We start from the raw sequence: 15927 nt of genomic DNA on the forward strand, positions 1-15927 counted from the left end.
AGTTTCCCTTCTTTGTAGCCTGAACATCCCCACTAATGTAGAGTATGATTAACAGAGAATGACTTGTGTCAGCTGGCACTCAAGATATAAAGTGTTTATTTTAGGATTTTCCGTGTGTGTGTGTGTGTGTGTGTGGAAGGTATCACAGAAACTCAAACTATCAGACTTTTTATCTCCCTTTTACGTGTTGCCCTGTAACAGTCACTCAAGGACTCCTGTGCAAAGCAAACACTGGACAATGCAGCTTTTCTTTAGCCGACTGGACACTGGCACACACACACCAAGACCTTGACTGAAAGACACCGACCCCTGCATTTTGTAATGATAGTATTATATTTTGTTACTGTAACACACTGAGAAACAGATATAAGCTCCAGCTAAAACAAGGACATAGCAACGTTTTCAATTTCATCGTCTTAGCTAACCATTAGCAGCTGTGTTTGGAAGCTAAACATGCTAATAATTGAAATTCAGTGTAGGCCTATTGCTAATTTTGGAGTGTAAACTGATTATATAACATTACATGTTTTACATCTTCATCAAATATGACTTGAATCCAGACAAAATAAAGAGTAACTAATGCAAGTGACTAGTATTTCTGACCAACTAAAAAACGAACAAACAAGATAACGTTAGCATTTGTTGGTAGTATTTCCTGTTAGCCAGTCTTTCTTTTTTAACTGTGTTTTGTTCCCTTTATCTCAAATTCGTTTTTTGGGTGAATATCTCAACTGCTACAGAACATGATAGCAAAGCCATGATAATGTCAAATTCAGTTAGCTTACTTGAGGTCACCATTACGGCCGTCCACACAGCGGCGTGCGTTGAAGCTTCCAACGCTTCTGCCCATTCACTTTGAATGGGGTGACGTCACTTTTAGCCGAACTGCATTTTGGGAAGCGACGTGGAGCGTTGCTGGCGTAGCTGGCGTCAAAAGTTGAGCAATGTTCAACTTTTGACGCCTCGACGGAGGCGTCAGCCAATGAAATCCTGTTTATGCAAATCTGCCAGTACAATCGCTAGCCAATCAAACCGCGTGTATGCTGGGAGAGATTACGCAGGTCATTTCCTCATATTCAAAAAAATGGAGGGAAAATTCATTATAGCGGTAGTGAATCACCCGGTGCTGTATGATCAGTCTCTGTTGATTTACCGGGATACAAACCGGAGGAGCGAGGCATGGAGGGAGGTGGCAGAGACAGTGGGTGAAACTGGTAGGTTTTCGCCTGTTTGGGGATTTTATATCCAGTTTACTTCGTTTTAACTTTGCTATTGCTTTGTATGTCGGGGGCGGGAGATTCAGGTGATTGGTTGTTGGTCGCGTTGCTCGCAAAAAATCCCCAAGCTTCAGATACGCCCACCTCCAAGCGTCAACGCACGCTGCTGTGTGGACGCTCCACATTCAATGAGGAAAATATAATGTAACAGTTAAATTAATGTCAATATAAATACATATTAATAAATATGTTTGGTGGCAAGTCAAACATTTGTTACAGGTATACAATTGGGCTAATGACCTCAATATATGATATTGTTTGTGGTATCCTAAGTTAGTGACCCCCATATAATACACACCTTACAGTGTTGCAATTTGCCTTATTGTATGCCATAACCTCTTAACATGGTGATCCCTAAATAGTTTGATTATATTTTTGTTCTTTTAATAATTTAACAGGCAGATCAGAGAGAGGCGGAAACACTAAAGTCAGTTTATAGAAATCAATGTGTTTACTTTAACCTCAAGGCATAGGCGGAGTTTGACATTTGCGCTTGGGGGGGGCAAACCTTTTTTACTGACGTCATTACACAGTCCCAACTATTGCGTGGGGGGCTACGGATACAGTAGCAATAAAACCAGCGTTCACCGCACTGAGTATGACTTTTCCACATACGAACACAACTCGTCTCGTCATGCACGCCTTATTCCCGCCGTACACACACACTCATATGGAAGGGGCGGTCTCTCCCCCCAACAACAGTGCATTACATCTGTAAAACATATCATAACTGTGCACATCTTATACTTATTTGATAACTACTATATCCAGGGCTGCACATAACTGGTGCGCAGGTGCGCATGCGCACCTCCGCCAAAAAAAGAGCACCGGGTCATTTGAAACAAAGCGCATTTGCGTACCAACATTGAGAGGGAGAGAGAGAAGAGAAAAGAGAAAATAGAGGAGAGAGATTAGAGATGAGAGAGAGAGAAGAGAGAGAGAAATATATTTGCGAGTTGCATATGAACCATGATATGAACTCAGGGCTGGCCCGTAGCGCTGGCTAGATGTTCGCCTAGGGCGCCAGATCTGGGGAGGTGCTGCGCTGGCAGTTCTGGGAGGGAACTTTTTTTTTTTGACCGTTGGGGCTCATCCTAATTTTCGGCCTTGATGTAACAATATTCACAATGAAGTAAATGTAACACCCTTTTCACCCCGGTTCCACCTTTCATTTGCCCTGTACGATGGGCGCTGTAAGTGATGAAAATGGGGGATGTTGGCTTATCTGGCGCCCGCAGCTCACAGACAAAATGCGAGGGAGAGAGGGAGGGTGGTACCAGCGCTGTTGTTATTATAATCTGGTGCCGTGCTAGCTGCTCTAACGGAGATAAGAAGAAGATGTTTCTACAATAATGTGGAGGGAGAGTCCTCTCCAGTCAGACTGAGAGGCTGATAAGTTAACTACAGCTCAGTGAGGTAAAGGACTCTTAGTCTAAGTTCAAACGGTTTGGTCACAATTTATGTAAACACATATTTCCAAGGCACTCCTTTGTAATTATTGGGATAAACAGGTTTTAAATCATTCCAATGTATACTATAGGACAGTAACCAAAAATATCCTTTAAAACTGGAGAGATAAAAAAAAATGCATAAATAAATAAATGTTAAGGTAAAATAAGATTTGAATGAACAACACAAATAAAATAAGTTACATTAATTTGTTATTGGCTATGGTAGGCTATTGGTTATGTTCACATACTTATTTGATTACATCCACTTGTCTAAGATGACAACAGAGACTTTCGACCCAAAACCAGCTGTTGACTTGTGGATGCAAGCAGCTAATCGCAGACTCAACCAGAGAGAAAGAAGTAGGCCTACATCATCAGCTACCATGTCTGACAGAGAGGAAGACAGTGAGGAGAACAGTCAGGAGGGACAGCTTGTAGGATTACTGGTCGTGCTAATGTTGTCTTGTGTTCACCTCTGCATGTGTGTTCTGTGTTCACCTCTGCACGTGTGTTCAGTGCCGTGTGTCTGGCAAATAAAGTCAAGACCCCCTCAAAAGTTACGGTTTATTTCATTTTAAGGATGAGCACCAAGCAACATCTCCAAGTGCTCCTTTGAGAACCAGGGCAAAAAAGTTATGTGCACCCCTGACTATATCCCTTGGTTACTTGAACACGCTACAATATTATTAACCAGTGTCCTACTTAGTGCAGAAGTAGACGCCTTAAACGTCCCAGAAATTGGACGTTTTAAAAATCGCCGCATATCTTATTATAATACAATAGCTGAATCACTTGTATGTAAAAAAAAAAGCGAGGGAACTTGTGTCCTTAACCTCATAGGTCACACACACACATCACACACACACACGTCACAACATGCGACTGCTCAAAAATGAAATAATTTCAAACAAAATATGATATTATTCAGATTTGTATTGTAACAATTATTATATTACATCTATTAAAATATTGATATACGAAATATTTGTATTGGAACAGTTTTAGAAGTAGTAATGCTGTAACATATTTCAGCCACTAGGGGAGGCAATGCCCCCCCGCAAAATCCGCCTATGCCTCAAGGGTTTACTTCTATCTAATCTACATACTTGTACAATTTTTTAATTATTATGAATGATCACCTGTGTGGTTGCTGTGTTGTCTTTAAACTAATCCCTTTTCTAGAGCAGTGTTATAGCCACAGGAGAAAGTTTTCCTTTTGAGCAAATCCCCTTAAGATGCTGTATAATTCTCACTCCCCTAAAGTTGGCTTAGTGGAGCAGTTTAACTTGAGGTCAGTCCATCTGTCTGGCTCTCGAGTCTTCCCGTTTTAGCCCGTTGTTGTGACAGACATTTGAGCGACTGTCTGCTTTTATTTTCATCATCCACTCCTTTACTTTGCTGTGACAAACACCACCCTTTGTGACACACATCAGCACTGCTTCTCTGGATAAATTGACAGCAGATCAGCTTGTATCAGATCAGCAAAGGGTCACAGAACTCCCAAACACACAGGTTGTGAGTCTTTATTTGCCTATTATGCGTCATTAACCTGCAGTCAAATTCTTTCTCTTTCAATTCCTTGCTTGTCTTAACATGCACTTGGAGGTCAGGGTCATTATTCTTCTCCAGGAAGAGACTACAACTTGTTGTGACAGGAACTGAAACGTGGCCACTCTGTTTGATACGTATCTCAAACTTAAAGGACCACTTAGGTTATTTATAAGTATTTACCTGTAGTGATTTCACTTTCCCGTGGATGCTCTCCTGAGATGCCCCCAGAGCATTGTTGGTCTCCGATGAGTCCGAAACAAAGACAGAGTCATGGGACAAGGCCTTTCCGCCCAGGCTGATCTTTGACCTTTGGGGAACAGGAAGATATAAACAAAGCAGAAAGTGATGTTTCACAGATTCTGAAACATAACAAACAGAAGGAAGAGAACTGCATGTTGGTAGGCCCGATGGGTCAGAGGTTTAAAACAAATAATTGACCCTTAATGGTAAGTTGTTGCCAGTTTTTCACAAAAGAAAATCATTCAAAATTAATCGATAATCTCCTTTCTGTTCTTGTTTGCTGTCCAACAACATTTGGCCATTCCAATTAATGCACTTTGACAATTAACACAGAAGGGCTTCAGTCAAATTGGTGCAGATATATCTTGTGACTATGAGGAAAAGTCAAGAGTAGACGAGGCAGGAAGTGCCACAGCTTGGGAAAACAAAAGGAAATCAGCACTGTCCACAGGAAGACAAACTCCACTATTTGAAACAAAAACAGGAAGCCACAAGCCTAAGCTTAGGATGAACAGGAATTGGATGTTAAACAACGTCTTCCTTTTTTAAGTATCTCTGTCTTTTCTACACAAGAGGAGATATGTATCTAAATAGGCTGAGGAAATCAAACAAATGTAATATAAACATATTACTGCAGGCAAATGAAATGGTGTCTACTAACAGCAGCTTTGCTTTTTTTGGTGAACCTCTTGAAATGCTTGTGGTTGACAAATAGTGGTGGCTGGATAAAAAAGAGTAACGTTTAGGGAATATTAATAAAAAAGAAGATGATATTGCCACAACTGGATTCATATTTCATTGGGAAGGTCGGCCAACCCATCAAAAACTATTGAATTGGCTTTGGTTCAAGAGGACTACATTGACTAAATGTCTTTTGAATGGCTTTTCTAGCCTGAAACAAATTGATTTATGAGAAAAACACTTATAGATTTGCACAAAAGTTTTAAAAAACCGTGAAGGTTTAAAATGTGCAGCACAGTAAAACGACTGCAATGGAAGTAATCAGAGTAATCAAAATAACCTAAAGAGGCCCTATTTTACTTTTTGGGGTTCTCCCTTTCATGTAGTGTGTTATATAGCTTTTTGTGCATGTAAATGGTCTGCAAAGGCTAAAATCCCAAAGTACCCTCCAGAGGGAGTTTCTCTCCCAAACACTTTCCCCATCCCAGAAACACCTCCATTGGACTCGTTTTTTCCCCCATAACATAATGACATCACTACATAACACTTGCGCGTAACTTGCTGGCAATACATTGTTCAGGACATATCGAAGCGGTTGACCAATCAGATCAAACTGGGCTCTGGTTTCTGTGGGTATTGTCCACAGTGGTGACCATTGCATGTATGATATGTGTAATGTGTATTTGTAAAGCGCTTTGAGCATCTGGAAAAAGTGCTATAATAAATGTAAGGAATTATTATTATTATTATTATTAAAAGAGGTGCTGCATTTCTTTAGTAAAATAATTTTCTCTTCTGTGTTTGTCAGAACAGGTTGAAAAAGTTGTTTGCTGGCATAATCTTTCATAATTATTTAATTATTTATTTTCACAGATGGAAAAATAAACAAGAAAAAAAGAGTTTGTTGAAACTTTTCACCACCTGTTTCACAAATGAAAAAAGCAATTAAGGGAAGATTATCTCTGTACTTAAGTCAAAACACAGGAGAGAAAACATGCCTCTGTGGCTGTGAGGTGGTGTGGTAGTCTAACAATGGCAAGGTTGTGTAATGCTGATGCATCCCTGGACAAGATATTTAACACCAAATTGCTCCCGATGGCATGGTATGAGAAGCAGGTGGCCCCTTGTATGGCAGCCTCTGTATAAATGGGTGAACGTTGTCTTGTAAATGTAAAGCTCTTTGAGGGGTCGTGAAAAACTGGAAAAGCACTATATAAATGAAGTCCATTTACCATTTGACCAAGAAAATGGTTCACCAGAATATTATTTCTCACTTGCCTCTAAGGGCAGAGTAAATCTTTATATGAATTCCCATGTGAAGGATATTGAATTTGCTGCATAAAGAAAAAAGCTTTCTAGTTCACCCAAAATGCATTTAGTGAGCTGTTCTGTTTTTTAAAGGATCTTAAAACCATTAAGAAACACATAGAAGTATTTGAATCTATTTCTTAGTCTTGTCAACAGGCACATTAAACTGTGTCGATGTACATTCTAAAAAACGATTCATGGGGTTAGAAGATTCCACTTAAAAATACATACTTTTTCAACATAACATTTTTAGTTTTTTACCTCAAGTTATTTTAATAAGTCTGTCAAACTGAAAAAGAACAAAAAAAATGTAACTTACAAATGTAATGATTTTGAAAAAATATTTCTGCGTTCACTCAACTATATGGATATATTAAGTTAGAGTAACTCATATCTATTGAGTTTCAACGGTTTGGTTTCAAAACTGAACACACGCCTGGACTCTTAGACCGAATGTTGAGTTGGAGCAATCTGCATTCATCCTGGAAGCGGAACACTTGGTAGCAGTGGAACAACAGGATTTTAACATAATAATCTACCAAGTTACCTGGTAAGTAGCCATTTTTGTTCAGCTTAATTTACAACAGCTGCTTACTGCATATACAGTGTAACACAAGCTGTAAGGTAGTCATTAGCTACTTGTTTTAAGCTACTGTAGCATGCATAGCATATGATTAGCTAGCTGTTTGTATCCTCCTGTATCCTTTGTTTCACAGTTGCAGTCAAAGTTCATTATTGGTAATACAGTATGTATATATATATACATTTTTTTCTTGTTAGAATTAACGTTACATTTGACATAAACTAATTTAAAATAAATATTCTCATATATATAATTCTCAACATTAAAATGTTCTCCTTTTAAGGATGATTCGGTGGAAAGAATAAGAGATGCTTGGTGGTGTGTGTTCGTGAACATGAGGATCTCTTCAAGGAAGTAAAGACGATGCTTAAATCATACTGTAACTTGTTAACCTGAAACACAATGCAATGTTTTCAAATCTGATTGCACCAAAAACACTGAAATGTATTTTCTAATCTACTTATTCCAGGATGGTGAAGTGGAAGTTAGCAATGAGGTGCTGAAGATTGTCTTGGCCAGGGGTGCGGATGCAAGAATAGTGATTGAAGGAACAGAAGTCCTTCAGATCTCGGATGCGACAAGACCCTGTGCCATGCTAATGGGGCTAACGCACTCAACCTGGACTACCTAAAACAGATGTTAAAAACGTTGAAGCAGGTTCATACCTTTATTTTAATTTGTTGTATTTACTTTTATTTCATGTTTGAGAACATTTGTTATAAAAATGTCATTGTGTAAAGAACATTTTAAAATAAACTGTTAAAAAGTGGAACTTAAAGGTGGGGTAGGTAATTTTGGAGGAACCAGCTCGAGTGCGCTAGAATTTGAAAATACACAGCCGGAAAAAATCTGCCACTTCCTTACAGAGCCCCTCCTCCACACACACGAACGCGCGCATGACCAATGAGGGCACGAGATAAGTTAGTGCACAGATGGAAGGCTGACAGGCAGGTAGGCCATCCAGTTATTTTAGCCGGGCCGGCTCAGATGATTGGTCGTGCTTTTTACAGTACTACGGCTTCCACAGATGACATTTTTTAATGGATTTTTTGTCAAAGCACTTACTGTAAGATATTCATTGCTATCGGGATGTTAAGAGCATTCCATGGAATATAACAAAAAGTGTATCTCGAGCCGGTTTCTCAAACTTACCTACCCCACCTTTAAATGTGTATATTATTTTTGACTCAAATAAATTAGTTTCTAATACTCAAACAAATTAAGGTAACAGCATGGACATTTTTGAGTAGTATGGACTTAAATAAATAAATGCTTAAATTAAAACAAAATGCAAGTTAATATCACTCCATCTTTACGATTAAAATTAAGTTGGTTCAACTTAATTTAGTTTTTAAAGGTGAAAGCAATTATGTTTGTAGTACTGAACTAATTGAGTTAATCAGATTATAAATGGGTACTCGGATTAACTTAATAATCGATTAAATTGGAAATACTTAAAAAGATCAACGCAAATTGTTACCTCAATTTATTTAAGTAGAGCCGGTGTATTTTCTTTTAGAGTGTATAAACTGTGCCAATAAAAGTGTTGCCGTCACAGTTGGTGTGTGTTTTTGTCTATCTGTGTCTGATCTTACCCAGATCCCTTCTCTGATCGAGTGAGGGTGTTATTTTCGGAGGTTTTGCCGACATTGTCAGTTGATTCGCTGGCTTTGAGCCCAGCATCTGCTCCTGCTGCTGGCGGCTCCTTTCTCTTCTTCCTTGCAAATATTTTTTTAAACGTCTGGAACTTGGACTTCTTCTTTCCTGTGAAGACACATGAGAAAAGAGAGGAAATGAAATAATCTAATTCAACCCTGTTACGGATACTTTCTCCTGACGCACTCTAGCTTTACAATTAACTGTGTTATCTGTTAACGAGACAATTACACACACAGCTTCTTTACACACTGCCCTCATATGAACTCTAGTTTCAGCAGTGAGCTCCACGTGGCTGTAAATTCCCAGGTATGCATCCCTGGAGAAACTACACACCAAGACTGGCATATATAAAGACAGATACAAACACGCACACTCTCCTGAGCTTGTAAACCCTCCCCCCTAGTGAGTCTAGCTCCATTAGCACCACAGTGGAAAAACTCAACAACTCCTTTATAACTCCTTAAACAGCTACAGAGCTTACACTGCTTTCAGTCAGCAAGGTGGTCATCCAACACTTGAAATGCCCCCTGGTCAATTCTCCATCCCACATTCAACAGGGCTACTGAAGTGCAAAAAACTATAGTTCATTGGACACTTGAGGCTGGCCCCAAGAAAAAGTAAAAGACCCAACTTTAAAGCAGAAATAAACAGTTTTTTGCAAAAATGCAGAATGCAGTTTTTCGACTGTTTACCAAACCACTATACAGTGTTTGTCGTCGAACAACCTTCAGAGTGTTGCATGTTTTACACAAACAGGAATTAATGCAATCTCAGAACACATTGGCTATTTTCTGAACAGGATCTAGCTTTTTATTAGCATGTGGACTAGAAGTTTTCTGAAAGATAGTGTCCGTTATCACTAAGAGTGTCATTGTTGTTGGACCATTAGCCGATGGGTTTGGAGATTGCATTTGCTCTCCACACTGACTTTTTAACTGCATGCAGCCATGCCACCTCAATGTGATTGGTCATTACTGCTTGGAGTACAAAAGGTCTGCAAATGTACTACAAAGAGAAACTCATTATCTGTTTATAGAGATTGCATCGTGGGTATTGTCAGCAGTTTTTACAAAGGAAAAGGGATCAAAAATAAGAAATGTATTTTCTAATGTCCATTGTGAGTCCTACAATAGTATATATAGAAGTGCAACACTTTTAAAGATGGTCTGCATCTACAGATTCATAGCACCACAGACCCATCGTCATTGTTTCAATGTTATCTAATGTGGAGCAACCCCAATGGAGAAATAATAATGGAATAAATAATCTCCACAGTCTGGATCGTGTTGAGACACAAAACAGAAGGAAACTAAATGGAAAGGAGCAGTGAACAATAATAAAATAAAAATGTGAACCAACTATTTTTTTAACCCTAAGTCAACAAAACACTTCAGACGATACATAAAAGAGACAGATTCTTTTCATACTTGCTGTGTAATTTCTGTCTTTCTGCCTGCAGGGAATCCTTGAGCATTCCTTCCTTTCTCTAAAAATACACCTTCTGGTTGGAACTAAATCACACTGAAAAATGTCTGGAATCTCAACCTTGTGCTGCTTAACATTTCTGGGTCATTTCTTAAAGAACACTTGTCAAAATGATTGAGCTAATTTCTTTATTCATTCTGTATCATAGGTACATGTAACTAAACAAGTCACACATATTATGCAAACAAATTGTCTACATAAAGCACCTGACACAAGATAATGCCATTTTCATCCACTTTCTGTAAAGCATGTTGGCAAATTCTCCTCTCTTTTGTCCAGACTTTAAAGTAAACTGCTTTGTGTTATTGCAGAGCTTCAAACAAACTTTTATGAAGCCTTTCTGCGCTGCCAAGATGAAAAAAACAGGAGGAAACGCCATCCAACGGAGCCATTTCAATCACTATTTTAGGCACAATGCACTCTTAAGTTAAAAGTCTGCTCTCTGAGAGTTTAAAAAGGCCACCACTTCAATGAAAGGTCAGTGCAGCTCTATGGTAATTGAAGGGCTAAGATGCTGATATTCACCAAAATACTGTACATTCTCTCAGTTAAAAACATGGCTACACTCTCATAATAAAAATAACATCATCAGGGGAGTACTGACCTGAGATAACAAACTGAGAAGATGGTGACCTTTGAGGGAAACAATGCGAGAGAGAAAAAGAGGGAACCTAAAATATCTCCACCTTGGCAGGTTAGATTTGTAATATCTGAATTGGCAAATAAAGCTCAAATCAGTATATCACAAGTGTTAAAATAGCTGGGTCAAAAACATTAATATAAATAAATGCACTTTTTGTAACTAAATGGAAACACCACCAGTGAAGGTTTTATTCACCAAAATTAATTAAAAGTTCAGTAGGACTTTACTAAATAATCCATGTGAATTCTTGATAATTTGTTTCTGGCATTTTTTCTTATGAGGCCAGCAGGCCTAACATTGTATAATTTCTATGAACAGAGTCTGACCCTCTGAAACTGCAGCTCTCTGCTGGCCTGGCACCATCACTGGGTTGACTCGGACACATTGAGACGGACATGAGTGGCAGACTCAGTGATCTGTGGAGTCACGCCTGCTGGCAGCTCTATCATACCAGTCAAATAGAAATCACTCACCACACTAAGTGCTAATGGTCTGTTTCCTGCAATAATAGATTTCCACTGAAAAGTCAGAATTAAGCTCGGGCAGAGAGACTGTTTCCACTTAGTTGGCCTGTTCGATAATCCCAGGCGTACTTCAGCTAAAAATTCCTGCTGTGTTTTCACCCACACACACACACATTTTTCTGACCTCTGAATGCACTTCTCACTGGTTCAATTATATCAGCAGCATGCTCTCCATCTGTATCGACAGTGTGCATCTGGGTTTGTGTGTGTGTATGTGTGTGTGAGATGATGATAGCTTTCTGTGTTCCTTCATTTCCTGCCAACGGCAGCCATGAGATCTAAAGCTAGCCTGATCTTCTCTGCTGTGTCTGTGTGTACACAGTCAACATAACGCTGATATGACGTAGATTTCATACAGTACTAGTACCCACCCATTCTCCCAATAATATAGTTTGTTATTTTTGTCTTATTACACAGCTTAGTTGAATGTTTGATTCTGATTGGTCGATCTAGACAATGAGAGGTCTGCTCTTTTCGGTAGCAGATCGCTGCTAAGGGCGCTCTGCGCAATTAAATGTTTAGATTTGAGGAGAGCACAAAACTTTAGATTCATGATGGTTAAACTGTCCCCAGTAAAGGAAAGAAAAGAGAACAAGAGAAGGAAAGAGGTTCAAAGACAGAGAGAGCTGGAGGACAGGGACTTTAGCACAAGAAAACAGACAAGAAGTAAACACTAAAGGGAACAGCAGAAGAAGACAGACAGGAATACACACTAATAAGATCACGGTATAGGCTCTGGTGTTGTTGAAAGACTGGTTAATGGAAAATAAACTGTGAACAGATTTGGACAGTTATAGAAAATCTCGATTTTAAGTTACGTCGCTGTGATCGCAGTTCAGATGTTGCTTGGCAGTGGAACAGACTATTTTTTTTAAGTGGAAGAAAAACTGTCATTTTAAAATATATAAAATCCTGTTAAAAACTAAATGTTGTGTAAAATTATTAATTTATTAGCTGAGTAAGCATGTACTAATTGGCTAATTATCCCTTATTTAGCTTTGGGTAGCAGGTCCTGAGAAACCATTGTGTCCTCATATCACATGCGGAGTCAAAGATCTTGTTTTTTTTAAAATCACTTGTGTTCACCAATTATTAGGTCCCATCCAAAAATACTGTATAAAGTTGAACACTTTTTTTAAAAATGCAGAGATTCAAACATAGTTTTTTCATTATTAAAGTCATTGATCTCGACCAATTTTACATTATGAATAATCTTTAGTCTTTTGTTCCTTTTTCCACTGAAATCACATGAAAACTTTTAACTGAACATTTAATCAAAACTTTACCTGAGCACTCCTCCGCAACCTCAGCAGGCTCCTGATTGGCCATCCCCTCCGGAGGTCCTGACGCCATGGCAGCGCCGTCACTGCTGCGAGACAGGGAGAGAGACTGATGAGCATCACTTTTCCTCAATAAAGATTTATACTGTGAGCACAACACAGCAGTACACTGATACATTCCTAGAAAAGGTGAGGGAGAATGCTAGGGCTTGTTTAGTATTTTAGGAAACCAAAAAGCATGAACTAAAAACTGTTTTTCCCCATCTATTACACCTGTCTGGTTTCATATTTGTGTGGCAGTACTGTGATCAGACTCGCTGTATATTAATCTGGTTAAGGTCCGGATTGGGAGTGTCCTGACTGCCTGTAAAAGTTTCTTACCATGAGCGGGTGGCAAAATCTGCAATAACACAGTACTGCACAGTGAGAGTACATTTAATAATAATAATAATTTAGATTTGCATAGCGCCTTTCAAGAAACCCAAGGACGCTTTACAATGGGAGATAAAATAACAAAACAAATAAATGTTTAAGTATCATATATGTCTATGACAAGCAGCTTCCTTATAAAGTATCTTCCTCAAAGATGAACATGTGAAGTGGGTCTTGTGGGGGTCAAAGTTCAGCTTGGTCCTTAAACTCTAGATGTCATGTTTCACTTCAGTCTGATTTAAATCTCCAGTCCAATCCTTCACTTCAATCCAAACAGTCTCAGCAGAGGCATGTCAGCTATGTTTCCAATGCTCTGCTCTGCCATCTACTTCTGTCTTAACACCAGCAGGTGCCCAGCAACCAGTAAAACAAACTCAAACACATGGAAATCACATTTCAAACTGATGTCTTGTTATTGCTCGAATTGTGCAACAGAATGGAGGTAATAACACTGCCGTGAACCTTTACAAGACATCAAAAGAGGTTTCTATTGGATACTGCTCTTTTAATAAGTAATCACAATAAACAAAACAGTATGTTTTGGAGTTTTTAATCTATTGCATGATTTTACTCCACAGGACTATTAATAATCCTTGTGCAGCAGACAGGAAGTTGAAAGGCCGTGTGATAGTTCAGCTCCTAAATGCTGAACCATCTGCTGTCTCTTATTCGAGACAGCTCCACTTTGTTAGCTAACAGTAAACCAATGCTCTTAAAGTACTATGAATACAAAAGCATAGAGAAATTGAATAGTTTGCACCAAACTTGATGTGTGTGATGTATATCAGGGATAACATTCTTCTGGCATTACAGAGATTTAGAAAATAAATAATAAAAGTTATTGTTGTCGTCTTTCAGCAATCGGCATTGTTATGACTCAACCAGAGCACTGCAACAAAAGAAAAAAAAGGGCAAAGTCAAGGCATCCACAGTAAGTTCAGGAAAAACATGTGTTTATAAAGGTGGCCTGAAAGTAAATCCATCTTCATTTTTTAAGAAAAGGGTACTGATGTTTACGAATATTAGAGAGATGTTCAATATTCTAAAAAAACACCACTGGCCATAATTGCAGCGCTAAAACAGGGCACAATTCAGGTTTCGGTTTTGGTCTGAACACATCCTAAAACGTACTGAAAAATGATTGTAACTTTAAGAAAGCTTACAAGACAGCCATGTTTTCCCAGTTTGTTATTAGTGTAGAGGCTCTTTGTCTCCATTAATGAAGTGTCTGGAGAGCTTCTTGTCACTATGTTTACAGTTAGTTTTTATTATAGAAACGGATGGAACATTCCAGAGTTTGTTGACGTGCTGCAGCTTCCTTCAGTATTACCGTTATGCAACCATTGGCTATGATCATCATCCTAATACTGGTCATGAGAATCATCATACATCAGAGAGAAAAACAACTGAATTAAACTATAACTGTGAAATCACTTCCTAAATAAACCGTGGCATTAACAGTATTTCCATATTTGGATTATTGTATCACATGGTCATAAACAGACACACACTGATGTTGTTGCTGCTGTTATGAGTGCTGGACAAATCCATTTCCTGTCTGATGCCACAGGAATACACTAGTCAATAGTTCACCACACACACACACACACACACACACACACACACACACACACACACACACACACACACACACACACACACACACACACACACACACACACACACACACACACACACACACACACACACACACACACACACACACACACACACACACACACACACCACACACACACACACACACACACACACACACACACACACACACACACACACACACACACACACACACACACACACACACACACACACACACACACACACACACACACACACACACACACACACACACACACACACCACACACACACACACACACACACACACAGCCCTAATAATATCTCTAGGAAACAGATACTGATACACAGACACAAACACAGATAAATACAGACATTCATATAATATGTTGTCTATGATATGAACTCAGGAACAGTGCCTAGGGAGAATGAAAACTTGACACCAAATAACAACACAGGGCTACATGTTCTATCAGTAGGGAACAAACCACAAAAGGCAAAGACTCAATAATTGACATTTTAAAATGTACTGAGTGGGAACGTACACAAGATTTAACATAGTTCAAACGTTTGTTGAGAGGTTTTGTGGTGATATTCTACAGTATGATGCCCGATAATAAAAAATGCTGGTACACCTGCTAACCTTTATAAGGAATAGTTTAGTTGTTTTTCATTTTATTTGGCAGGGACAATGCACAGTAATGAACACTTAAGACATTAAAAGGTGTCAAGCGTAACAGTGCCAGATTTAGCTTTGAGCTAATTTCCATCCCTCACATAAAACATTTAAGAAAATTACATTTTACACACATAGCAAAAACAAAATACATGATATGATGGGATTAAGATAAAATGAATACCCCTCCTCTGTCTGTGCGTCGAGTAAGGAGCAGAAGCTAAGAGGCAGTTAGCTTACGCAAGCATAAGACTGCAAGCTAGGTGAAACAACTAGCCTGACTCCCTTCAAAGTTAAAAAGTCTGAATACACCTAGAAAGCTCTTTAATTAAAACATGGTATCCTCTTAGTGACAACCATTCATACAGTAAATAGATGTGTAAAAACAGCACATTTTTGTTTCACAAGGATTTATGTAGCCTACTTAAACAACTTGCCGCTAGCTAAATAGCCTACAACAAGCGAATTGACTCCCGCCTCTCCCTCCATACTTAACACACATATATGATTGTGTGATCAATCTTCTCATCTAATTCTCA

At 38.8% G+C, this 15927-nt stretch overlaps 1 protein-coding gene across 1 annotated transcript in view; it reads right to left on the bottom strand.

Annotated features, from left to right (window-relative positions):
• Positions 1–15927, bottom strand: part of zgc:66433 (uncharacterized protein LOC321250 homolog) — a gene marked incomplete at its 3' end in the record, with an annotated part of 54331 nt that overhangs the window by 13051 nt on the left and 25353 nt on the right. The window contains 3 exon segments of the mRNA XM_034238529.1: positions 4460–4586; positions 8687–8855; positions 12689–12771. Coding sequence (XP_034094420.1) covers positions 4460–4586; positions 8687–8855; positions 12689–12771 — 379 coding nt within the window.

The sequence above is a fragment of the Gymnodraco acuticeps genome, unplaced genomic scaffold (genome assembly GCF_902827175.1).
Source record: "Gymnodraco acuticeps unplaced genomic scaffold, fGymAcu1.1, whole genome shotgun sequence".
Taxonomy (NCBI): domain Eukaryota; kingdom Metazoa; phylum Chordata; class Actinopteri; order Perciformes; family Bathydraconidae; genus Gymnodraco; species Gymnodraco acuticeps.